The sequence below is a fragment of the Orycteropus afer genome, unplaced genomic scaffold (assembly GCF_000298275.1).
Source record: "Orycteropus afer afer isolate SDZICR_OR568_19922 unplaced genomic scaffold, OryAfe1.0 scaffold00132, whole genome shotgun sequence".
Lineage (NCBI taxonomy): Eukaryota > Metazoa > Chordata > Mammalia > Tubulidentata > Orycteropodidae > Orycteropus > Orycteropus afer.
The window spans coordinates 7140559-7166731 of record NW_006921719.1 but is presented as its reverse complement, the minus strand read 5'-3'; the positions used below and the strand labels follow the sequence as shown (position 1 = coordinate 7166731).

At 40.6% G+C, this 26173-nt stretch overlaps 1 protein-coding gene across 1 annotated transcript in view; it reads right to left on the bottom strand.

Annotated features, from left to right (window-relative positions):
- CRTC3 (CREB regulated transcription coactivator 3) overlaps positions 1-26173 on the bottom strand; it is a 193199-nt gene that overhangs the window by 44912 nt on the left and 122114 nt on the right. The window contains exons 4-8 of the mRNA XM_007945137.2: positions 20956-21017; positions 18676-18738; positions 11933-12033; positions 3366-3401; positions 434-519 (exon numbers count right to left, since the gene is read on the bottom strand). Coding sequence (XP_007943328.1) covers positions 434-519; positions 3366-3401; positions 11933-12033; positions 18676-18738; positions 20956-21017 — 348 coding nt within the window. The remainder of the gene's footprint in view (positions 1-433; positions 520-3365; positions 3402-11932; positions 12034-18675; positions 18739-20955; positions 21018-26173) is intronic.

Sequence of the window (26173 nt, the reverse complement as noted above, 5' to 3'; positions counted from 1 at the left end):
TAACACTCCTAGAAGACTCAGTCAAATATCTTTGATTAAAGAAAGGGACACCTTGTGAGTTAGCAATTCTGGACAGAAGCTGGTAACTGGTAGAAGGTGTTGACTACAAAACAGTAAAATCCTCTGGCTTGTACTTATATTTAATAAAATAGTTTTCAGAGTATTTAATGACATGGATAAGATGAGGAACTGATAGATTCTTCTGAATGAGTCAATTTAAATGAGAACACTTTACCACTGATCCACACAATTGTTAATACATATTTTTTTAAATATCTGTCCCTGCTGTATTCTTCCATCTGTCCCCAGACAAGTCCTCTCCTCCCCCCCGCCCCCCACAATCCCTCTTGTTTTCTCTTCTGCAGGATTTACAGTGACCTCTGAAGAACAAATATTCAGTGACAGCACACATGGCTGAGAACTGCTCACCCACCTCCTTGGTCTCCCACAGCTGTTTTGGCAGTGGCTTGGGAACATTTAACAGATTCTCTTCTTTCAATGGGCCAGGGAAAGATACCACTAAAGGGGAGGGGGGGTGGAAATCACATTTATTGCATTAGAAGGCAGTCATTCCATCTTTAGCCAAACAATTATCTTTGTGAAAACTGACTTATTTAACAAAATTTATTGACTGTCTACTAGGGAAGGCATTTTGAGTATCACTATGGGGATTGCAGACAGGAGTAAGACATGGATTTAGCCCTTAAGGAATTTATAATCTAATTGGGAGAAAAAGGGACCATATAAATAACCATGACAGAAAGGAGAAACCAGTGGAAGCCCAAGGTAGCTATGGATACCATGCTGCTGAAAGGCAGAAAAGGAAACCAAGGAAGGCCTCTAGAGCTGGGCACCAAGAAGAGTCCATCAGGGACAAAGGAAAAGGATATTCCAAGAAAGGGAAAAATAAGATAAAAGGCTGAGAAAAGGAAGAAAAATGGTGGACAACTACTGACTAGAGTATTTCTCTTCAATTGGAGTGTAGGATAAGTTAAGGGGAATGGTAGGATACAAAGTTTAGAAGGTTGAGGCCAAATCAGGGAGGGTTCTGCAAACTCAGCAAAAGAGAGAATGGAGGAAGAGGAATGAGGGGAGACCCACAATAATTCAGGAAAGATGAAATGAGAAAAGTAACAAATGGAGAAAAGGAGTATCACATGGAAGATATGTGGGGAAGCTACTTATAATGATCTGAGAGAAGCGACAAAAAGGAATCAAAGATAACTGAGAGGATTTGAGCCTAAGCAGCTGAAGGGACAGTTATTGCCTCTTTGATGCTATAAAATAATCTGGCTTTGGACCTAGGGACCATGCCAGGACTTTCTGCTTTAACATTTAGTCATATCAGGTAAAGTGGAGTGCTGAGTCAAAAAACAAGTGAAAACATTTGTTCTCAGAGAGGGACCAGGAGACAAGGGCCACTTCTCAGGAATTAGGAGATAGGATGTCAGGAAAGGATCCACTAGAGAGATATCAGAACTATGAACACTGTTGGGTTTTAGTGGCCATAACTCTGGTATGACCATAACAGCTGTCCAGTCCTAGCCTCACACAGGAGTGGCCTTTGTTATCCAAGGATAACAGACTCCAGAAAGAAGTCACTTAAAATGGGGCAATATTTCAGAGTAAATTCTGAGAAGGTCTAAAAAAATGGAAACAAAGACTCTAAAGTAGATTTTATTTTACTTATATTTAACAAAACATAAGATATAACAACAATCGTGTACTCTTAATGAGTTAAGTAATGATGGGGAGTACAATTTCCCTGACAACACTGCAAAGCATGAGGCAATGTTCACCACAGTTAACTTTGCCAGCATCACCACAACAATGGTCACGTCTGCTAAAATATTCTAAGCTTTATCAGTTTTCCTATGATCCCTGTTAATCCTGATATGAAAACACTCTTTTAAAAGAGTTTTTTTCTGGTCAACATCCTTGTTGATATTATTTTCTTCAAATGCTACCACATCTAATTGTTAATATAAATTGCTGGGAAGTCCCTGGGTGGTACAAAAGGTTAATGTTCCATTGCTAACCAAAAGATTGGAGGCTTGAGTCCACCCAGAGGCACTTCAGAAGAACGGCTTGGCAATCTACTTCTAAAAAATCAGCCATTGAAAACCTTATGAAGCATAGTTCTACTCTGATATACACAAGATCACCACGAGTTTGAGTTGACTTGATGGCAACTGGAAAACAGTCAAACACTGGCCCTAAGAAAGACTCTCAATAAACTGGAGGACAAGAATAGTAGACTTTGAGAGCCTTGGTAAATCAAGACAACAGGAGACCAAAGGGGGAAAAAATGCTCTGAAAGGTATTGTTGGGTGCTAGGAAAAGTTTCAGTGGCTGACTGAGGAGGCTTCCCAACCCAAGGTTACTTCTTACATGAGGTTGGCTACATGAATAGAGTTGGGGTGCACTCCATTGCCTTAAAGGGGATTGTTTTCTGGAGATATTCATTGTTTCCAGTCTCTTTTCATATCCAAGAGTTTTTGGGAATTCTTCAAAGAATGCACTGGGGGAATGCAAACAACCTTGAAACCAGTTTCTCTATTTCTGTCCTAATGGATAAGATGTCTATTGATGTTTTAATTTTACATGATTTCATTAATGGCCTAAAATGGCTTGCCCAGAAAAGGAGTAGGTAGGGCAATGATAGAGAATTATGCCTCTAACACAAGATGTTCCTCATGTATTATATGCTTCATGAATCCTTATCTCGGTAACATATAAACCTAATTTAGTTGTTCATTTATTTTCAGATAATGAAATGAAATTTCAGGTTATAAAGATTTAGGAAAAAGAAAACAGTGCCTGGTACTGAAAGAATAAATGAACTGTATCAGATGCTCATCTGTCAATGGCTTTGAATGTCATTTCAGCAAATCTTTAATATTACTTTAATTGGCTTTTATGAAACTCAGTATCTTTTGCAAAGATTACAACTTCATTTTGCAATCAATTTACATTTTCCTTGTATCGCCTGTTTACAACATCTGTCAATTATTGACTCATAAAGACGTTCTAGACGGGCAGAGACCAACACTGGTGTTAAGGAAGAAGGATTTGAATAACAATTGTTTAAGTGACTGGTTCATTAATATTTTTATGTGATTATAACTTTACTTCCCCACAGTCTTGGGACTGTGGGGACCTGGATTACAATGAACCTCTGTATGCTAATTACAGATTTTAATTTGTGTGACTGGCATTAATTTCATAGAACAGGAAAGTAAGCCAATATGCAGTTGCCAGCATTTTGAGAAGGACTGAAACAGGAGTCTTAAATAGTTAAGATTCTGACAGACAGGTTAAGCTGAAACATCGGTATTCTATTAGGTAGATAAAAACAATCATACCTTCCCCATGCCCATCATTCTCACCATCACAGAAACCTAGTAGGGAAGAAAAGAAACAATTTTATGTGGTACTTTCATTTTTCTTTATTCATGAATTAGTAACTCCTCCTGATTCAAAAACTCAGAATTTTAAAAATTCTAAACCAATTTTGGTGTACTGATGTTTATTCAAGGTGCTTTAGCATTCATATTTGTGGTGCAGTAAATTACTTAACATGGCTCCTCTAGCCATGGTCTTTGTGACTTCCACCAAGTGACTGGGTGGGACTATGTAAATGTGAGGTGCTTGTGGCCTACCAAGAGAATTGGATAGCTTACTAACATGTAAATAAGGTACATGGCACCCTTGTTGGAGTGGGACCATGGAAATAAGGTGGAATCCTAATGAGGGGATTTTTCAGTTTTTGTCATTCTACTGTTGTTGTTGTTGTTATTTGCTAGCGAGTTGGACCTGACTCATAGCGACCCCTCCTTGGGTTTCCAAGGCAGTATCACTACAGAAGTAGATTGCCCCATCTTCCTTCCAAGGAGTGGCTGGTGGGTTTGAACCGCCAGCCTTCTGGTTAGCAGTCAAGTGCCTTAGGCACTATGCTACCAGAGCTCCTAGGCTTAAAATAAGTCCTCCTAGAGGCAGAAGGGGGGATCTCACTACTGTCAAGACAGAGAAGTGCCAGGAATGGAGAGCATCCTTGGACCTGAGATCCCTGTGCTGAGACAATGGCAGAGAGATAGCAGCAGCAGAGGCAGTGGAACCAACAGACCAGGAAGGAACAGAGTGGTGGGCTTGCTTGCCCACAGAGTGAGAAAGTTGAGTGCCTTTGGGCAGGAGGCTTGTTGGTGAAGTGGGGTGTACCTATCGGCAGAGCTAAGAGCTTTATAACACTTACCTGAGCAGGGCAGAGGCCAGGCCAGGAGGCCAAGGGCCAAAGAGAGGCATGCCTGTAGGCATGGCTGAGGGGAGACTGTCCTCATCCAAGAATTGTATCATGAGCATTCCTGAACCTGAACTATAAATAGTTACTTCCCTAACAAACTCCATAATATTGTCTGTGAGTTCTGTGTTGCCACTGTAATGTATTACTGAACCCAGCAGAGAAGTAAAGAGTGTTGTGGGAGGGACTGTTGGTGTCAGAACTGGTAAAAAGGTTGGAGGGTAGCATGTCTGATCTTCCTTTCATAGAGATCAGCCTTGGGCTGGTGCTGCTGATAGTGACTCTCTTTTCCCTTCGTGAAATTAGAGGTCAGAGGATGCCACCTCTGACCTTTTTGCAATATTAATTAAAACAGATATGGCTACCTTGAGGCCTTTAAAATTGTCTCAGCATGAAATTTTCTTAGTGCTTGTGTCCCAAGAGAATGACAATTTTCATATAGAACTTATATTCAAATCATAAAGTAAAGAAGTATAGATTGAAATTCTTCCAAATGTTTCATCATAGGAGGAAGGATAGGTAACTCAAAAAATCCACAACACTGTCTAGACTTACCATGAGTCTCTATAGGAACAAAGTAGAAGTTCCATGATATATGATGCTTTTTATATAGTAAAAAGATGTGATAGCTATTCACAAAGTTTTTAAAAAATTGACTTGGAATAAGGTTTTACTAAATAAAGTATTTTGATCCATAAACTGTAATACAGATGACAAAGTACAGTATTCTCTATTGCTCTAAGCTAAAGCCAAAGTAGTGTACCAAGAATGTAATATATTATCGTTTTCCTTGGAGAGAATACACCAAATGACTTTTCACTACAGCTTAAGAACAAAGTTTTACATTCTAAGTCTTTAAACATAGCTACTTAAAGTTTAGGTAAGTTTCTGGGTAAGCTTAATCTATAAATTAACCTGATTAGTCTATAAAACTTAAACTAAATGTCTAATAATAATTTATTCAGTATATATTTATTAAGTTCCTGATTGAGTAAATTTTAGATGTATAGATGAGAAGGTAGAACATGGAAGCAAACTCTCTAACACAAGTAGAACACATAAAATTTTAATGGAGTCCAGGGGCAGGGCAACACTGGGACTCCCCAGAAATACTAAGACAAATTAAGAGGTTGACAAATTAAGCACACCCATGAAGTTACAATTTCTCTCGGGCCCACAGAAACAGAATCTAAGGTAGTGGTTCCCAAACTTTATTTTAATGCACATAAAAATCATTTGGACAAAGCTTGTAAAATGCAGATTTTGGACCTAACCCTCAAAGATTTTGATTCAGAAAGTATGAGGATAAGCCTAGGAATCTGCATTTTTAATAATTACCTCAAGGACCTCTAATGCAGATGGTTCTGGGCCCAGTCATTGAGAGTGGTTATAGCTTAATCCAACCTTTCTGTTAGTAGCTGAGTACAAATTGTTTGTGCCACCCAGGGACCTTGAGCAGTGACTTTAATCCATCTACAGAAAGGCAATACTAACAGAAGAACATTAGAAAATAAGGTACAGAGAGACCAGAGGTGTGGCACTACTGAAAGGATGGGAGAGAAACTTCTGATTCATATTGTGGCTTCCTCAGGACCTCTGTATTGGGAAAGGGCAGCAAATCTGACCATTTTGATCACAAAAAAGTGATTACCTCTATGACAAAAAAAAAAAAAAAACCCACTAAGTTTTACACAGCAGTCTGGTATGGTATGTTTGAAGTATTTTTCATTATCAAGACATCAATCACTCTGGGTTTAATGACTAAAGTCAGTTTTCAGGCCTGTAAGGCTCACCTGTCCCTGAAACACGGGGACTCAATGGAGAGCTGACATGTGAAGCTGCCTGAGTGGCCACAGACACCCCATATGATACCCCATTACTGCAACATTCTCCATCCAATTAGAATAGAAGGAAAGCTTCATGGAGGAGGCAGCATCTGAATTAGGCTTTGAACAATGAAAATGATAATAACAAATAGCTGACATTACTGTTCACTAACTAGTGCCAGGCACTGTCCTAAGTGCTTTACACTGATGATCCCACTTTACCCTCACAGTAACTTTGAGGCAGGTTTTATTATTATCTGCCCAATATCATATTGCTAGTAAGTTCCAGGACCAGAATTCTGGCCTCTGTGCCTTCAGAGCCCATGCCCCTAACCAACAATTGGAGCAGAGTGTGAAGGAGATGCCCTGGTACAAAGACAGAAGGACAAGGAGAGGAAGGTGTGTACAGCAGGGGCAGAGGATGGTGCACAGGATGGGTGAAGGAGAAAGGGGAGATAAGGCTGAACCAGATAAGTCTGTCTTAGTGGTATATGGGGGAATGGAAGGTTTTGGTTAGAAAAGTGTTTAGAGCTAAGCTTTAGAGAGATGTTCTTGTAGCAGATTATGAGATAGATTGAAAGGAGAAAACAAGACCTGGTTAAAAAAAAAATCAGTATAGTAGTGTAGGTGAGATGAAAAGAAGTAGGATATCAATAGTGACTGGAAACTAAAGGACAGATCTGAGACACACTGCAGGGACTGAATGGACAGGACAGTGAATGTGGGGCATGAGGGAATGGGAGTAATTAAATACAACTCCCAGATTTTGAGCTGGGGTGACCAAAAGGATGGTAGCAGAAATAACTGATGTCAACTTTTAGCACTATGCTAACACATACTGAAAATATCCAAGGCTGGATTTTTACTACTTGATAAAAAGTATTATAGGATACAATTAAAATAAAGGGTTAAAAAATAAAAAAGGTGTTCCTTTTAACCAATCACTAATCATGACTGGTTATCTGAAAACACATCCCACAGGAGATCAGTCCCTGCATCTGTATTCCAGGAAACTGCAGCTGCTGAACCACCGGGGCTGACCTCTCCTAATAAGCCTAAGGCCATGCTCCCACTCTGTACTCCCAGGCCTGATGAATCTAAAATAACTCTCGGCATAATTTTGATTTGGTGAGCAGAGGGGAAGGCAAGCGGTAGAGTGGTTAACCAGAGTGTGTCCTAAAAGAAGCCTCTGGTTTTCAGCCTCCTCATTCTGGGCCCTCTTACTATCTGAGTGCCACTCTTTTTGCTCCTCTTTAGACATGGGATGCTGTCTTCCACCCCCCTCATCATTGCAATCAAGTGTCATTTAACAGGCTTACTACTTTCAGGGTCATTTGCAGTTATTCTTCTTATCTATGTAAGTCAAAGTATATAACCTGTGGAGGTAGAAGGCATATCCTGTTCCCAGAGAAGGAGCTTGAGGACTGTAGTCCTCAAAGATGGAGACACTCGGCATCTATGGCTCTGGGTGCCTGCATGCATGTGTGTGTGAAATGATAATTAAACTGCATATGCCGCCAAGGCAATAATCAACATTTCTCTTTACAGTTTCTGGGTAATTAAAACAACATGATAAAAATCTTGTTTATTGTATAAAAGTTTATTTCTGTCATTTATAGCAACTCCTTATCATTTGTGCCTAATTATCATGCAATCCAATAACCATTATGAAAATTACAAAACATGTATCAGATTAATGGCTTTATTTTCTTGGAACATAAACCTTTACTCATGAATATATCATAGGTTATTGCTCATGTAGTTAAGCTATGAGCAAATGCTCCATTATCATCTGCTTACAACCAAAGGGAGGAAAAAAATCAGCAGGAACATTAATCGAGGCTACATCACTATGCTCAGGCAAGATTCCCAGGGAAAGAAAAGTTATTACTGCTTCTACTACAGAGCCGAATTCTGGGCTTCAATTACATTTTCCCATCACTTTCTTTATCTTTACTTTATTTGGTTGATCCTATAATAAGAAATACCTTTTTGCAAAGCTAGTTAGATATTTTTAAAATACAGAAGGAAAGAAAATGAAAAACTTTAATGAGTTACAGGGGGAAAATACATGAAACTATTTTAAATAGCTCCTACCAACAAATATAATTCTCCAGAAATAATTCTCATCCTTGGAGACTTGGATAATATTTTAAACACAACTGGCTTTCCCATGTAAACACGTCCATATTTGGATGTGTTTCTGAGTTCTGCTATACTTGCAGGGCCACTGTGCAGAAGGAGGCACACAATTCATCCATTCAAGCTGGAGGTCATCCTGCCTGCCATGGTTGTCATATACTGTAACCCAACACTTTCTAACTGCTGATTTTAAAATGAGAGACCACCGTGACTCTGAACTCAGGAGTCCTGCTCCAGCTACTTTCTTACCACTTGGTCTACCAGGATCAACACTTAAGATTTTTACTCATCCTCCCTTACACCTTCTGACACTTCTCACCTCTTCCCTCTCAGAGTCTGAATCATTCTTTTTTTTATTATAATTGTGATTTGGGTGGAAGTTTACAGAGCAAATTCACTTTCCATACAGCAATTCACACACACTTTGTCTCATGACACTGACTACAATTTACCCTAATGCAACAGCTTCCTCCTGATAGTTACCTCTTCCCTGTGTCCATCCTTCCATGCACTCCTACCCCCTAAGTTGTCTCCCTGTGCATAAACAGTCCTTCTTTCTCCCATGATTGTTCCCTCCAAGGAGTGTGTCTACCTCAGGTAAATGTTCAACTCCTATGTCTGTCCTTTGTTTGGCTGGAAGCCACAAGTGTGGGTTCAATTCCAGACCTAAGGGCAGCTAGGGGCCACAGTCTCTGTGGTTCCACCAGACTCTATCAGACAAGCAAACCTGGTCCCTTTTTTTTTTCCCCAAATGATTTTGAGTTTTGTTCCACATTGTTCTCCCTCTCTATCCAGGATCTCCTACACAGATCCCCCTCTAAGTGGTTGACAGTGGTCGCCAGGCACCATCTAGTTCTTCTGGTCTCATAGTTATACAGGCTGTGGATCACATGGTGTACCAGACGCTAGGACTAACTGTTTCCATGAATCTTTTGTTTTCTTCATTCTTCTTTGCTCTGGACAAAGAGAGACCCATCGTTGCATCTAGATGGCTGCTTGCAAGCTTTTAAGATCCCAGTCGCCACTTGCCGAAGTAGGAGATGGAACAATGTTTTGTGTAGCATGTTATGCCAATTGAACTTGATGTCCACTGTGACTATGGTCCTGAGTCCACAGGTTCAACTACTCAGTCCTTCTGGGTAGATGGTTGTGACCAAGAAGTGACTACAACCTTGTCCCTTGTCAGCTCTACTATACACCTGGGAATTCTTACAGAACATACAAATACACTTGTAGAACCACTGTCTGCCAATCCTATACATGGTCTTGGGTACACTCCCTGTTGCATAGACATACCTAATAGTTCAGCCTGTCCAGCCATCTATCCACCTGTATACCCGTGTTTGCCTTTACTGACAATGTAGTACTGTATGTGCAAAAGGGTCTGAATCATTCTTAACATAATGTTGTTAACAAGTTGCTGTTGAGCTGATTCTGAATCATAATTTCAATTCAATTAATCAGTTACTTTACTTACTTTCTTTTCTCATTGCAGGCAAGCCTCAAAAATTTCTCACTTAAATTATCTAGGCCTTTGGCTCCTTCTGGAGACATCTAAACTTTGTACAGAAGGCAAGCAAAGAAAGGAATGGTAGAAGCAGAAATGCAGTTCTTCACTTGGGGCTCTGGAGTCAAATCTATCAATCTGGTTCCCTTCCAGTTCAGGGAGACTAAGATTTTACTGCACTCACTGATTACAGTCTCTACTTTTCTTAGGTTTTGGTGATATATTCCTATATCCTAAAGCTAAACTACTCTATCTTCTCATATATCCCAATGCACTTCTCTGAGCAGTGAACAGTAGATCGACATCCAATTCCTACCTAACCAAACCAACTATACCCGCATATTCCCATGTGTGGAAACATGGCTGGATGTTTCTGACCTATTCTGAAAGCTTATACTTTACAAGCAAGCTATCATTTAGGAAATGTAGTCATCTCTAAATTGCACTAATGGAACAAATATAGTCAACAATTATTATTTAAGTCCCTACTCTATGCAAGGAAGTATGACCATGAAAGTTCTCCTTGGAACAAAACAGAGATTATTTAGTCTTTCTTTAAGTAGCCTAAAAAGTAAAGAGAACCAAAAGAGCTGGTATTATCTCAAACAAAGATTTACTTATTCCCTATTTCAAGACCAAACACAAAGCGCTAAAAGTTTGTTGGACTAGGGTCAGTATGTACACGAAATGGATAATTCAAGACCATTGTTTCCTCTGAAAGGCAGGCTTGGGATATGTCTTGAATTGGCCTCATATCTCATACAGGTTAGATGTCAGCACCAACAGTGCGTTTTATCAAATTCTGTGTACACATGAGCCAATATTTCATTTAGCCACACTTCTCCATCATGGAGGGTTCCTCTGTGCCAGACACTGTACTAGATATGAGAGATATAGTAAGATTAGTGATGCTGACTGCAAGAAACCTACAGTTAAGTAGAAGGAGAAAAGCATGGCTGAGTAAAAAGGTAGTCAAGTGCCACAGGTGCTAAGGTAACAGCCTGCAAGTAGGAGCTTGGGACTGGAAGAAGGACATGGGTAGTTCTGCATTGGCAGAGAGAGGAAGGTCAAGGATGGCTCCACAGAAGTGATGACACAAGCTGAGGCTTACAGATTGAGGGAGTGTTGGTCAGGTAGGCCAGGAGAGAGTTAAGAGAGCAAAAGATGGGAACAGGATTATCAGAACCCAGAGTGGTTCATGTGGCTGCCTTGGGGAGTGAGACCGGTGAATTGAGAGAGCAGGGCCAGAAACTGGAGCTCCATGATATTCCAAATGGAATGATTTGGATCTTTTCCTGGGTGCGACACAGAGGGTTGTAAGCAGGAGAGTAAGATGGTCAGATTTGGGTTCACACAAGAAGTAGAATGGCATGAGTATGCCATTTCCCCATTCCTAGTCATCTGTCACTCCTGGCCTCTCTCTAATCTTTTACTCACTCACCCAAGGGACCAGCAAAATGGAGAAGAACAACTGAACAAGTGATGCTCTACTCTAGTTAAGCTCCCATTTCTGCTCAGGGCTGTGCCCACCCTCAGGTGGTACACTTTTTCTCTGCTCTTCCTTGCCCTTCAGTTTTTCCTGAGTACTCCTGCCATAGGGAAGGCCCACCCTGGGCCAGTGCTGCCAGCCACTGGAAGAGTCTGCCTCACTCTGGGGTTCTGAAGTAAGCAACCCACAGCCCCAAAGAGAGAAGTCACTTTTTCCAACTTGGTCTTGTCAGTGATAAAGATGATAATCTAGTCACAACTGTCACTTCTGGTTTCATTTCTGTTTGTTCAGATCCTGGTAGGAAAAAGGAGACTCTCACACAATTGGGTTGGAGAGATCTAAGGCTGGAAATAAGGAGACCCATCAGGAAGTTATTATGAGACCCTGCAAAAGATAAGGGACTATGAAAGGGAAATGTGGTAGAGAGGAGAGGAAGCTTGAGGGCCAGAGATACTAACAAGGTAGACTTTCCAGTGGAAGAAGCAGGACAAAGAACATGACGTCAGAAGCTCCATCCTAACTTTATCATGAACACATGAACACTTCCCCTGCCATGAGTTTTCTTCTCTGAAGACTACCAAACCAGGGTATATATACCACTCAAGCTTTCTTCTCCCTTAGTTCCTGTAGCACAGAAGGAGAAAGATGTATAGTGAGTTTGTGTGTCTTACCCATGTATGGGGCAGGCCAAGCTGACTGCCCCCCTCCTCCATAGGGGTCGTGGGGCTTGGTACTCAGAGCACTCGTGTGAAGAGCAGAATCAGAATTGGTCCTAAGGAGGGAGGAGAGAGGTTGGTTGAAAATCCTTATTTCTTCAGTGAAAATGACATATTCTTTGCTGAATATTAGCAATAGGAAAGAAGGCAAGACAAACCAATTTATAATCATCCATAAAATGAGGGGGTTTAGACTTACCTGAAATCCCTTACATTAATAACAGCCTCTGAGGATCACTCATAGCCAAACAGGCTTTAATTTGTACTCATATGACCTTATGCTTTGTGGCTAATGTTGTTGTTGTTAACTGCCATTGAGTCATTTCTGACTCATAGCGACCCTATGCACAGCAGAATGAATAGAATGAAACACTGCCTGGTCCCGCGCCAGCTCCATGATCCTTGCTCCACTTGAGCCCATTGTTGCAGCCACTGTATATATCCATCTCATTGAGGGCCTTCCCCTTCTTTGTTGACCCTCCACTTTACCAAGCATGATATCCTTCTCCAGGGAATGGTTCCTTCTGACAACATGACCAAAGTAGGTGAGATGAAGTCTGGCCATTCTCACTTCCAAGGAGCATTCCGGCACTTCTTCCAGCAAAGATTCATTAGTTCTTTTAGCAGTCCATGGTATTCTTAGCATTCTTCTCCAACACCACAACTCAAAAGCATCAACTCTTTTTCGGTCTTCCTTATTCACCATCCAACTCTCACATGCATAAGAGGTGATTGAAAATACCATGGCTTGGGTTAGACACACCTTAGTCTTCAAGGAGACATCTTTGCTCTTCATCACTTGAAAGAGGTCTTTTGCAGCAGATTTGTCCAATGCAATACATCGTCTGATGTTTTGACTGATGCTTCCATTGGTGCTGATTGTAGAACTAAGTAATATGAAGTCCTTGACAACTTCAATCTTTTCTCCATCCACCGTGAAGCTGTTTACTGGACCAGTTGTGAGGATTTTTGTTTTCTTTACATTGAGGTGTAATCCTTACTGCAGGCTGTAGTCTTTAATCTTCATCAGTAAGTGCTTCAAGTCATCCTCACTTTCAGCAAGCAAAGTTGTGTCATCTGCATATCGCAGGTTGTTAATGAGTCTTCTTCCAATCCTGATGCCACATTCTTTTTCCTATAATCCAGCTTCTCAGATTATTTGCTCAGTATACAAGTTGAAAAAGTATGGTGCAAGGATGCAACCTTGATGCACTCCCTTCTTGATTTAATCATGCAGTATCCCCTTGTTCTGTTTGAACAACAGCCTCCTGATCTATGTTACAGGTTCCTCGTGAGTACAATAAAGTATTTTGGAATTCCCATTCTTCTCAATGCTATCCATAATTTGTTATGATCCAAACAATCGAATGTTTTTGCATAGTCAATAAAATATAACTAAACATCTTTCTGGTATTCTTTGCTTTCAGCTAAGATCCATCTGACATCAGCTATGATGTCCCTCATTCCACATTCTCTTCTGAATCCAGCTTGCATTTCTGAAAGCTCTCTGTCAATATACTGCTGCAACTGTTTTTGAATTATCTTCATAAGATTTTACTTGAATGTGATATTAATGATATTGTTCAATAATTTCCACATTCTGTGGGATCACCTTTCTTTGGAATGGGTACAAATATGGATCTCTTCCAGTCAGTTGGCCAGGTAGCTGTCTTCCAAGTCTCTTGGCATGACCGAGTGAATGTCTTCAGCGGGGCAAGTGTTCGTTGAAACATCTCGATGAGTATTCTGTCAATTCCTGGAACCTGTTCTTTGTCAATTCCTTCAGTGCGGCTTTGACTTCTTCCTTCAATACCATTGGTTCTTGATCATATGCCACCTCCTGAAATGGATGAATATCGACCAGTTCTTTTGGTACAGTGACTCTGTGTATTCCTTCCATCTTCTTTTGATATTTCCTGCATCATTCAATGTACTGCCCATAGAATCTTTCAATATCACAACTTGAGGCTTAAATTTTTTCCTCAGTTCCTTTAGCTTGAGAAATGACAAGCATGTTCTCCTCTTTTGGTTTTCTAAGTCCAAGTCTTTACACATTTCATTATGGTAACTGGCTTTGTCTGCTCAACCTGCTCTTTGAAATCTTCTGTTCAGCTCTTTGATCTTGTCATTTCTTCCATTTGCTTTAGCTACTCTCCATTCAAAGGCAAGTTTCAGAGTCTCTTCTGACATCCATTTTGGTCTTTTCTTCTTGTCTTGTCTTTTTAATGATCTCTTGCTTCCTTCATGGATGATATTCTTGATGTCATCCCACAATTCCTCTGGTTTTCAGTAACTGATATGCAGTGCATCAAATCTATTCTTTAAGTGGTCTCTAAATTCAGGAGGGATTATCAAGATCATATTTTAGCTCTCTTGGGCTTGTTTTAATTGCCTTCAACTTCAACTTGAACGTGGATATGAACAGTTGATGATCTGTTCCACAATCAGCTCCTGGTCTTGTTTTGGCTGAAGATATTGAGCTTCTCCATTGTCTCTTGGCTCAGATGTAGTCAATCTAATTCCTGTGTATTCCATCTGGTGAAGTCCACATGTATAGTCATTTCTTATGTTGTTGAGAAAAGGTATTGCAGTGAGTAAGTCGTTGGTCTTGCAAAATTCTATCATGCAATCTCCAGTGTTGTTTCTATCTCCAAAGCCATATTTTCCAACTACAGGTAACTCTTCCTTGTTTCCAACTTTTGCATTCCAGTCACCAATGATAATCAACATATCTTGATTGCATGTTTGGTCAATTTCAGACTGCAGAAGTTGGTAGAAATCTTCAATTTCCTCATCTTTGGCTTTAGTGGTTGGTGTGTAAATTTGAATAATATTAGTATTAATTGGTCTTCCTCATAGGTGTACGGATATTATCCTATCACTGACAGCACTGTACTTCAGGAGAGATCTTGAAATGCTCTTTGTGATGATGAATGCCACACTATTCCTCTTCAATTTGTCATTCTTGGCATAGTAGACCATATATGGTTGTCTGATTCAAAATGGCCAAAACCGGTCCATTTCAGCTCACTAATGCCTAAGATATCGAATTTATGTGTTCCATTTCATTTTTGACCACTTCCAATTTTCCTAGATTCATACTTCATAGATTCCATGTTCCAATTATTAATGGATGTTTGCATCTGTATCTACTCATTTTGAGTTCTGCCACATCAGCCAATGGAGGTCCCAAAAGCTTTACTGTATCCATATTGTTAAGGCTGTCTCTACTCTGAGGAGTCAGCTCTACCCCAGTCAAATTTTGAGTGCTTTCCAACCTGATGGGCTCATCTTCTGCCACTATATTGGACAGTGTTTCAGGCCTATTCATAAAGTTTTCCAGTAATATATCATACAGTCTTTCACTGCTATGCATAAGGTTTTCACTGGCCAACTCTTTGAGAAGTGGATGGCCTCTTCCTTCTTCCAAGTCTGTCTTAGCCTGGAAGCTCTGCTGAAACCTGTCCACCATGGGTAACCCTGCTGGCATTTTGCACCACGGTGGCATAGCCTGCCTCACAGCAACAGGTAAGCCACCACAGGATAACAAACTGACAGATAAGTTTGTTGCCTTTAGTTGTTCCTAACCCTTCTGCATCTGTCTACCTCAGCAACAGCCTTAAAATAGAGCCACCCACAAGTGAAAAGCAGCCCACGAACTCTGGCCTGCCTGCCTCAGGCCCTGGCCTTTAAATAGAGCCACTCCTAAGCAAAAAGCAGCCTCCAAGCTCCAGGCCCGCCCACCTCAGGCCCCGGTCTTAATATAGAGCCAACCCCAAGTGAAAAGCAGCCTTCAAGGCCCAGACCCGCCTATGTCAGGCCCCGGCCTTAATAAAGAGCTGCCCCTAAGTGAAAAGCAGCCCCCAGGCCAGCCCTCAGCAGCTAATAATATGATGATCTATTTCAACAAGACAGGCCTCAGATTCATGGTTGCCCTCTAAGACCTTCCTATTCTTCCTTGGACTTCAGAAGATCACTGCAACTAGGTTTCATTTCCGGCGCCTGCACTAGATTTTCTCCATCTGAGAAGAACTGTTCCTATGTGAAAGATCACCTATCGCAATGGTTCTCAAAGCCTTTCAGAGGGGATGCAAAGTCAAGACATTTTCAACATAATACTAATGTTATTTGCCTTCACTCTCATTCTCTCATGAGTGTTCAGTGGAGTTTTCCAGCAGCTGTGTGACATCACCACAGACTGAATATATAAGCAGAGAATTCAGCTGTCTTAAAGAGATTTCTAAAATGTACAGTGCCACTCTTCTTATTTTTGAAAATATAATTGTGTTTCTTAAAAAACATATTGATGTTAACATGTAATGAGTTTATGACAGTTATCTTAAAAGCATTAATAAGTATATTGAACTCAATTTAATCTCTAATATTAATGGATACATACTGATAGATATATCCACATAAACAAAAGGTCTCTGAGGCCCTCAATGTTTTTTAAGAATGTGTTGTTGTTATGTGCTGTCAAGTTGTACCCGACTCATAGCAACCCCTCGTTGGGTTTCCAAGGCGGTATCACTACGGAAGTAGATTGCCCAACCTTCCTTCCGAGGAGTGGCTGGTGGGTTTGAACTCTAGCCTTCTGGTTAGCAGTTTAAGAATGTAAAGGAGTCCTAAAACAAAAAGTCTGGGGACTGGTTGGATTGGAGGGATATAAGATTGAGACTAGCAGACGAGTTAGGAAGTTATTTTAACTTCCTATGTTATAATTTGGAAGGAAGGTTGGACAATCTACTTCCGTAGTGATACTGCCTTGGCAACCCAAGGAGGGGTCGCTATGAGTTGGGGCCAACTTGACAGCACATAACAACAATCAACATGTTATAATAGCAAATTTTTGAAAACCTTCCAGACAGCTCCAATTTACACATAGCCTTGACTCCAAGGGATGATTATTTACTTATCTCAGTCAATGGTCAAACTTTCTGCCATAAAAATGACTTAGGAGAGACTTAATTAAGTTCAAAGTAGCCTAAAGTGCCTCTTTTAAAAAATTTTTCCAATTGTGATTTGGATGAAAGTTTACAGAGCAAATTCATTTTCCATTCAACAGTTCATACACATTTTGTTTCATGACATTGATTACAGTCCCCATAATGTAACAACTCTCTTTCCACTTCCTCCCTATGCTTACCTTTTCTTGTGTTCCTTCCTATACATTCTTGCCTTCTGAGCTATTTCCCTGTGCAAATATTGCCCTTCTGATCTCCCATGGTTGACTGTTCTAAAGAGTGTACCTATCTGGTGTAAATATTCACCTTATAGCCTATTGTTTGACTGGAAGCCATGAGAGCGGCCAAGGGAGTGAATTCAATACCAGGCCCCCTAAGGGCCAAAGTCTCGGGGGTTTCACCAGTCTCTATCAGACCAGTAAGCCTGGTCTTCTAAAATGCCTCTTTGTGGTCCATTCCAGGTGACAGCCTTGTGTGGCACTAAGCTATGAGGTCTGACTGTATCATGGCTGTGTTGTGTTCAGACAGAGAGAAGGAGCAGTTCAGACTCACATGGTACAATACAAAGAGTATGGGCTCTGAGATCAAAGAGACCTGGGTTCAGATTCCTCCTCCTTTACTGCTTCAAAGAGACCCAACCAAAACCAAAAAAGCCAAACCCACTACCATTGAGTTGATTCTGACTCACAGCAACTCTATAGGACAGAGTAGAACTTCCCCATAGGGTTTCCAAAGCTGTAAATCTTTATGGAAGCAGATTGCCTATTTTTCTCCTATAGAGCAGCTGGTGGGTTCAAACTGCCAACCTTTTTATTAGCAGCCAAGTGCTTTAAGCACTGCACCACCAGGTTCCTCCAAGAGACTATCAATCAAATGCAGAGAGCCAACTGGGAAAATCTAATTATAGACTGGTTATTAGACAATATTAAGGAATTATTGAGAATTTTAATGATGGCATGAATGTGGGTCTTTTTTTAAAAAAGATTCTTATTGGCCTTATACTGCTGAAATACTACTATAGGTGAAATACTATATGTAGTTGGTTTAGGATAGGGTTGGGCAGTGGGGGGTGGAGATGAAACAAGACTGGCAGAATGTTAAGGGCTGAGCTGAGGGATAGACATAAGAGGCCTCATTATAACTCTTCTCCCTTGAACGCATGTGTCACATTTTCTGCTATAAAAAGATGTTTTTAACCCTGTTTCATCATATATTAGGTAAGTGACCTTGGGCTAGTCACTTAGTCTCTTACAACAGAATATAATACCCATCCTTATAGGATATTGTCAAGACTAAAAAAGAACATGTATAAAATACCACTGGAGTCAGGCCCCAAGTGATCATAATAGCTAATGTTTATTGAACACATACACTTCCCATGTATAAGCTTATTTAATCCTCAGAACCATCTTATGATATAGGTACTATTATCTCCATTTTTCAGATGAGTAAACTGAGGCAAACAGAAGTTAAATAACATGCTTAAGGCCACAGAGTAAAAAGCAAACCCTGGTAGTTCCATTCCAGATCTCACGTTCTTACACTGTTATACTGGCCCCTCAAACATTCAGTAAATGCAAAGGGTTCTGTTGTTTTTTAAAAAAACATTTCATATAAACATAACTGACATAAACATGCTCTGGCCATCAGATGATATGTACAGAACATCAAGGCAATCAGATTGATTGGACTTCTCCTTTAACATCTGCTTCTACCAGGAAACAGCCCATGTACCTGTTAAGTGCAGACGTCAGCCTGAACCCAGGATGCTTTTCTTCTTTCCAAGGAGGCTGCTGCCTTTAAAAACCAGAACATGAGAGAAAAGGAATTCAATCCACAGGGAGCAAAGGAGAGCATCATCAGACCTGGGTTTGAGGAATGGCTCTGCTACTCACTCAGCTGTACAACCAGAGGAAAGTCATTTAGACATGCTCCAGGCTTTGCTCATTTTGCTCATCACTGTTGAAGGAGGTCAGACTGAATGATCTTTCCAGTTCCTACGATTTCTGATTTCCATGATAAAAACTATCATAAATCCATCAGTCTGGGATAAGTTTGATGAGCATTTTGTTGTTTTCATTGTGTGCCATCAAATTGATTCTGACTCAGAGCGACCTCATGTGACAGAGTAGAACTGTTCCATAGGGTTTCTCAGGCTGTAATCGTTATGAGAACAGAGCACCATATCTTTTCTCCCATGGACCTCCTGGTGAGTTCCAATCTCTGATCTTTCAGTTAGCAGCCAAGTGCTTAACCATTGCACCATGAAGACTCCTTTTGCTGAACATATGAGGATTTTTTAAAATTTTTTATTATTCATGTATTTATTTAAAAAAGGCAAACAAGGACCTTTGAAAGCCTTTTGAAAGAGTTCAAATCTATGACAGACTGCTCTCTAGGGGACGTGGAGCTTTACTCCAATGTCTAAGAAATTACCCCTCATCATATACTCTCAGAGTGAGTGTGAGTAGGGAGTGCCTAGACAATCTTGGATGCAAAAATTTATGTTCCATACAGATAGCCCGGAAGAAGAATATGATTGTTACCTAGTTTATGAAAATAATAGTCTGAATAATGCTAGTGCTCTGGAAAGGATAAGAGTTTTTTCCTGGGCACAGATAAGGAGAGTATCAGTTTGGAGATGCCCTTTTATGATTTAAGATAAAATACTGTATTTATCTTACAATCCTGTACCCTACATTAGTTCTTGAGGGGAGTTAAAGATCTTTATGATGTAGAGACCAGATGTTATACATCTTTGTATCTTTTCCTAGGTCCAGGCTGTATTATCTACAGTAGGTATTTGCCCAGAGAATAGTTAGACCTCAACCCAGAGACCTAATGTTTTTCAATATCTACATTTCAAATACCTTTTAAAGCTGACTTACCAATCACCAAACCTATTGTCATCAACTTGATCCCAACTCATAGGGACCCTATAGGACAGAGCAGAACTACCCCCACAGAAATTTTTTTCAGTATCTACATTTCAAATACCTCCTAAAGCTGACTTACCAATCACCAAACCTACTGTCATCAACTTGATTCCAACTCATAGTGACCCTATAGGACAGAGCAGAACTACCCCCACAGACAGTAATCTTTATGGAATTCCAAGGCCATAATCTTTACAGAAGCAGACTGCCACATCTTTGTCCTGTGGAGTGGCTGGTAGGCTCAAACCACTGATCTTTGGGTTAGCAGCCAAGTGCTAAACCATTGTACCATCAGAGCTCCTAAATCTGATTTGTTGTTGTTGTTCTTTGCTGTCGAGTCAGACCCGACTCATAGCAAGCCCTCCTTGGGTTTCCGAGGCAGTATCACTACGAAAGTAGATTGCCCCATCTTCCTTCCGAGGAGTGGCTGGTGGGTTTGAACCGCCAGCCTTCTGGTTAGCAGTCAAGTACCTTAGGCACTACGCTACCAGAGCTCCTAAATCTGATTTAGTGATCTGAAAATGTTATCACACAATGGTGCAGCAGTCTGATTTTGCTTATTTTATGTTGGGTAAAAAAACACTAAGAGACCCTAAATCAAATCTATTGCACAAATTATTGCACCAGCCACTCCTCAGAAGGAATGTTGGGCAATGTACTTCCATAGTGATACCGCCTCGGAAACCCAAGGAGGGGTCGTTATGAATCGGGTCCGACTCAGTGGCACATAACAACAACAGGAGTCTTTTGTTCCGTTCAGTAGCTAATACCCTGAGGAAAAGCATTTTCTTTTTCAATGTCTCAAATACAAGAATATCAAACCAGAATATTTTGTCAGTAAATATATTCCAAATATGCTTCTATTTGGTTTTAATTTTGAAGATCTAGATTTATTTACATAACTTTTTATTTTAGTTTCATAAACCTATATACATGGAAAGAGTTAAGTTTTATAAGAAGAAAAAAAAAACTTTTATATTTTATATTAGGAATTGCTAAAACAATATGGATGAAATAGAGCAAAGCCATCCAATAGTAACACATGCCCATCATATCTTTTAAACTGTGGTTAGCTTACCTTGGCCAACTCTCATCCAGAGGCTGTGAGGAATAATTGGTTCCAAAAGTACTACCATCGAAGTAGAATTTTTAATAAAGGAAAATTAAATTAATGGAAAGTTTAAACAGAATTAAGTTAGAATCATGGAGAGTTAAACAACTGAATTTTTGGCTCTTTATCTCTATATGATTTCTCTTATCAACTTCCTCTAGGATGCTTTATCCCCCTATCTTTTAATCAGTGTCTTCTTTGCATGATTCACATGACATGCTACTTATTTTGATTATTTATTTATTTATTTATTTGCCTGCACAGCATCTTTTGTTTCCAAAACAAAACACTCCCACGCCAAACCTGGTAAGACTGTTATTCTGTGCTGGCCTCTCTTTCCCATAGGATGGACCCAGGCTCAGAATTTCTCATCACTGTACCCTATCTCCCTAGAAACAGTGATTGGCTCAGAGATGGGTTCATGACCCATGCAGGACTAAGAAGAGTCCCCAGCTAAGGTGGTAAGCCTGAGTACCATGTGAGTCTGGGGTTATCTCCTTGGAGGAAGCCAGTTTAAGTATGAAGTCAACACAAAGGTAATCACCACAGAGATACAGTTTCAAGATACTGTATGAAACCCTGGGTCGAGTTCTTGGGTTTTCAGGGATATAAGCTAATACATTTCTTTTTTTCAAGTTAAACCAAACCCACTGCCATGGAGTCGATACCAACTCATAGTAACACATTAGGGCAGGGCAGAACTGCCTCATAGGGTTTCCAAGGCTGTAAATCTTTACAGAAGCAAACTGCCACATCTTTTTCCCATGGAGTGGCTGGTGGGTTTGAACCACCAAACCTTTTGTTTAGCAGTTAAATGCATTAACCACTGCACCACTAGAATTCCTTTCAAGTTAAGGAGAGTTGCCGTTATTTACAACCAAAAGAATGCTACACTGAATTTGTGGAAAACTATAAACTTCCTGGTGTCAGTCAGCATGGGCTCTTGCTTTATAAATTCTATAACCTCACAGCATCTGGTCTGCCCTAGAACATCAAAAGATTGGTGGTCCAAACCCACCAGCCTCTCTATGGAACAAAGATGAAGCAGTCTGCTTCCATAAAGATTTATAGCCTTGGAAACCTAAAGGGGGTAGCTATGAGTTGGAACTGACTTGATAGCAGTGAGTCTGGTTTGGTTTTGGTTACTATGTGCCAAGCCTGTGGTGAGTAGGTTCAAAGTCTCATTTAATCCTAATGATCCTGAGAGGTAGACGATATCATCCCCATTTTCACAGCTAAAGAAACTGAAACTCAAGTCTGTAAGAGTTGAGAAAGTCATGATCAGACAGCTGATGCAGCAAAGCAGGAGTGAAAGGCACAGTCCACTGATTGCAATGCAGGTGAGTTATCCACTAACCTGCCTCCCAGGAAATAGTGAACTAACACCAAATGCACTAGAAAATATAAAATATGCATCTGAGAATTTCCTAGGAAGAAGAAAGACAGAAGCTATAAAAGAAGGCATCATCTGCTTGGGCTCAGGAGGAAATGAGAACCTTGGTGAAGGTGGGACCTCTCACGCAGGGCTCTCAGATGAATACAGACCTGGAATCAGTAAAACATGGGCACTAAGGAGTGCTGGTGGTAGAGAGGGTGCAGAGCAGAAGGAGGAGACCCTGGCATGGGCATTCTGGGAAGGCTCTCCAGGGACTCTGAGCCCCAGCCCTGGTGTCGAAGGTTGAGAACCCCTGACCTCCAGGCTCTCCTCGAACAATCCCATCCATACCTATGACTCTATCACCCATACTCCAGTAACTCACAAAATCATACTTCCAGCTCCCAACAGTTCTTGTGCCAGTCCATGTTTTCAACTGCCTACTCTTCTTCTCTACCGAATAATACCCCAGAAACCTCAAATTCCACCTGAAATCAAAGTAATTACAGAAATCCCCGTCAACTGCTCTTCCACATGGCATCATCCACCTGGGTGCTCAAGTTAGAAATCTCATCTCAGGCTGGTCCTTCTCTCCCCAACCCCCTGCAGTTCTGTAGAGGAAAATCCTTCCGTTTTCCTCATGCTCCTGACTCAATCCATTGAAAAGGAGGCTCCTAGTCCTTCTCAACTTGTGAAGTATTAGAGGATACAGTTCTTACTCATTCTTCCCCTAGAGGAAGGGGAGTAGTTCTTGTGTTGATAAGAGAAGCCATCTGTTGGCCCACTTACCAGTGGGTGGGGTTACTGAGCCACAGAAGCTAAAAACAAGTTCCACCCTGTCTCTTCATGCACCCTGACTCAGTAGCTGGGTGAACAAGGCCAGGGTTCTTCTTTTGGCTTCTTCTTCCCATGTGGTAAGTGCACCTGGGGCAGGGCTCAGGAACCGCCTTCTAGAGGCAGTCTGGAGGTAGCCATTTTATCTCCTACCCTCTGGAACTGTGTTCTGCCAGGGACAGAGTTTGTAGAGCAAGCCTGTGACTTTCCATGCAGCTGGTGGGTAAGTGGACTCGGAATCCACCTACCAAGATGAGTTCTGAGGTCAGATTCAGTGTATGAAACTGGTCATAATTAGGTCCCTTTCTAATTTCTAAGCTATGTCTTGACCATTACTCTTCCTTCTTCCCATCCCTTTACCTTCAACTATGTCATGCTAGAATACATCTTAAAGTCATTTTTTTTTATTATTATTTGTAGTTCTTATTGTAGTTTGGATGAATTAAAGTCAAATTTTAAGGAAGGTACACGAGTGGAATCTTTGTCCTTACATAGAAGAGGACATCTTCCTCTTTTCCTCAGCACACAAATGGTTACATGTGGAATTTTTAAGTCATAATATTTTTCCTTTAAAACATTAAAGACAAGTATTTCCTAGTTCTTCAAGTTGGTAATGGATGTTAGGTAAAAATTGGGCTTTGTGATCAAATATGTTTTGGAAACTCTGGGTTATAAATAAGTTACTTACCTGCAGGACATCTCACAGCCCTATATATATTGTGAAGCTCCAAGAGGGGACAAGAAGTACAGCGTGTCTCAAATTTAATAGGCCATGGGATCCTTTTCAGCAAAGCATTTCAAAGAAAGAGTATTCTATAAACTATTGTCCTAAACTTTTCATTTCATTGTGATACAAAGAATCAAAGCAAAGCCCATTCCAGTAACTCTGGAGGGTCTTAAGGCATCTCTTCCTGATTGGTCATACCAGTTTCCTAGATGCAGTTTTACCAAACCTTGTTAGGAATACAAATTGAAAATTTCCTAAACTTCTTTCTTTCTCTTTCAAAAACCACAACTCTTTTAGAGGAAGATGTTTTCTGATTCCTTAGTGGATCCCTTCTTTTTCAAGGTATTAACCCATTATGTCTCAGAAAATACTGCATTTGCTGTAAATTTTATGTTAAGAGTTCAGAAATTCAACAAGGTGTTTGGGATACAGCACATTTTCTGTACTTGAGTGAGAAGGTCCACAAAAGACACAGGCAGTTGCAGAAGGGAGCTCTGTCTCTTCTAGGTACAAGAGCTTCTCCTCTGAATTCTTAAGCTAGGCTCCCAGCCAGGAACAAGCCCTGGCAGTGCCCTTCCTCTGCCTGCAGTGGGGGTGAAGGCCAGGGTGCAGCTGAGGCAATGCCCTGGTCTTTGCATGTGGCAGCTACCATGCCAACAGCAAAGCCCACATACCAGCCTTCTCTGTAGTCATGGCTGCCCACTGTAAAAGGAATCTCCCTGTGCCAGAGTTCTGCTTGTTGTGGCTGCCTACTCTGGAGGAAAGCTGGAATATTTGCTAAACAATGCTCATTTTATTTGAGATCACTAAATCATAGGACTTAACCCTTGTCTATGACAGTTTGTCTAAGACTAACACCCAAGCAAGAAATAGCTATAATAAGTGAATTCTGAATATGCTTTTTCTTTTTGTTCTAAAGATTCAACCCAGTTTTAATACTTCAAAATGATAAAATTTCATTAAGAAGGTAATAGACACATGTGAAAGGCAACATTTAAAGTTTCACCACCAACAGAACACAGGATGCAAAAGGAAAGATGGACTCATAGAGCCTCCAGGCTCTCCTCAATATATACCTTCAATATAAAATCATTCCACTTTCCTGTTTTATTACTAGCTTATGGCCCCTTGGTTCCTCAAAGGAAATTTCAGCTAACAAACTTGCTGCTTTGTTAATAGACTAGTTTAAGAACTTTCTTGGCAATGGCAGATGTCAAATCCTAGAACTCCAGTTAGGGGCTTGGGAGGAGACCATAGAGAGCTATCTCGTGATCAGTGAATCAGATTCATACTTTCTAAGGAACAACTTTGTTGTTGTTGTTGTTGTTATGTGCCGTCGAGTCGACCCCGACTCATAGCGACCCCTCCTTGGGTTTCCGAGGCAGTATCACTACGAAGTAGGATTGCCCAACCTTCCTTCCGAGGAGTGGCTGGTGGGTTTGAACCGCCAGCCTTCTCGTTAGCAGTCAAGTGCTTTAGCCACTATGCTACCAGAGCTATGTATTAATTTGGTTTCTGCTTCTCCTCCCCTTATTAATTGATCTGCTTTGCTGCTGCTCTCACAAATTGACCCTACATAGGGTATGATATTATTATGGACTGAATTGTGTCTCCCCAAAATATGTTGCAAATCCTAACTCCTATACCTGTAGATATAATTCCATTTGGGGAATAGAATTTTTTTTTGTCCCTTTTTAATTTCTAAGCTATGTCTTGACCATTACTCTCCTTCCTCCCATCCCTTTACCTTCAACTATGTCATGCTAGAACACATCTTAAAGTCATTTTTTTTTATTTGTAGTTTTTATTGTAGTTTCGATGAATTAATCAGACCACCAGTGTAGCCAATCACTTTTGAGATACAAAAAAGAACAGCTTGGACACAGAAGCAAGTAAGCATGAATGGAGGAAAGGCAGATCTACATGGGTATCTCTAAGAAATACCACAAAGAACCCTGGAGATATTGAGACAAAGGTTTTCCCTCCAAGCAGAGATGGAAAGTCTTCCCCTAAGGCCAGTGCCCTGAATTCAGACTTTTAATGTCTTAAACTATGAGAAAATAAATGTATGTTCTTTAAAGCCACTCATTTGTGGCCTTCCTGTTATAGCAGCACTAAGTGACTAAGACAGATTTATTACCTTAAAAGAAATAGTGTCTACTGAACACACAATGTAGACTGTCCCTCTGGGACTTTGCACATCCTGTTTCCTCTGCCTCATACATTCCCTTCTCAACGGCTTTACTCTC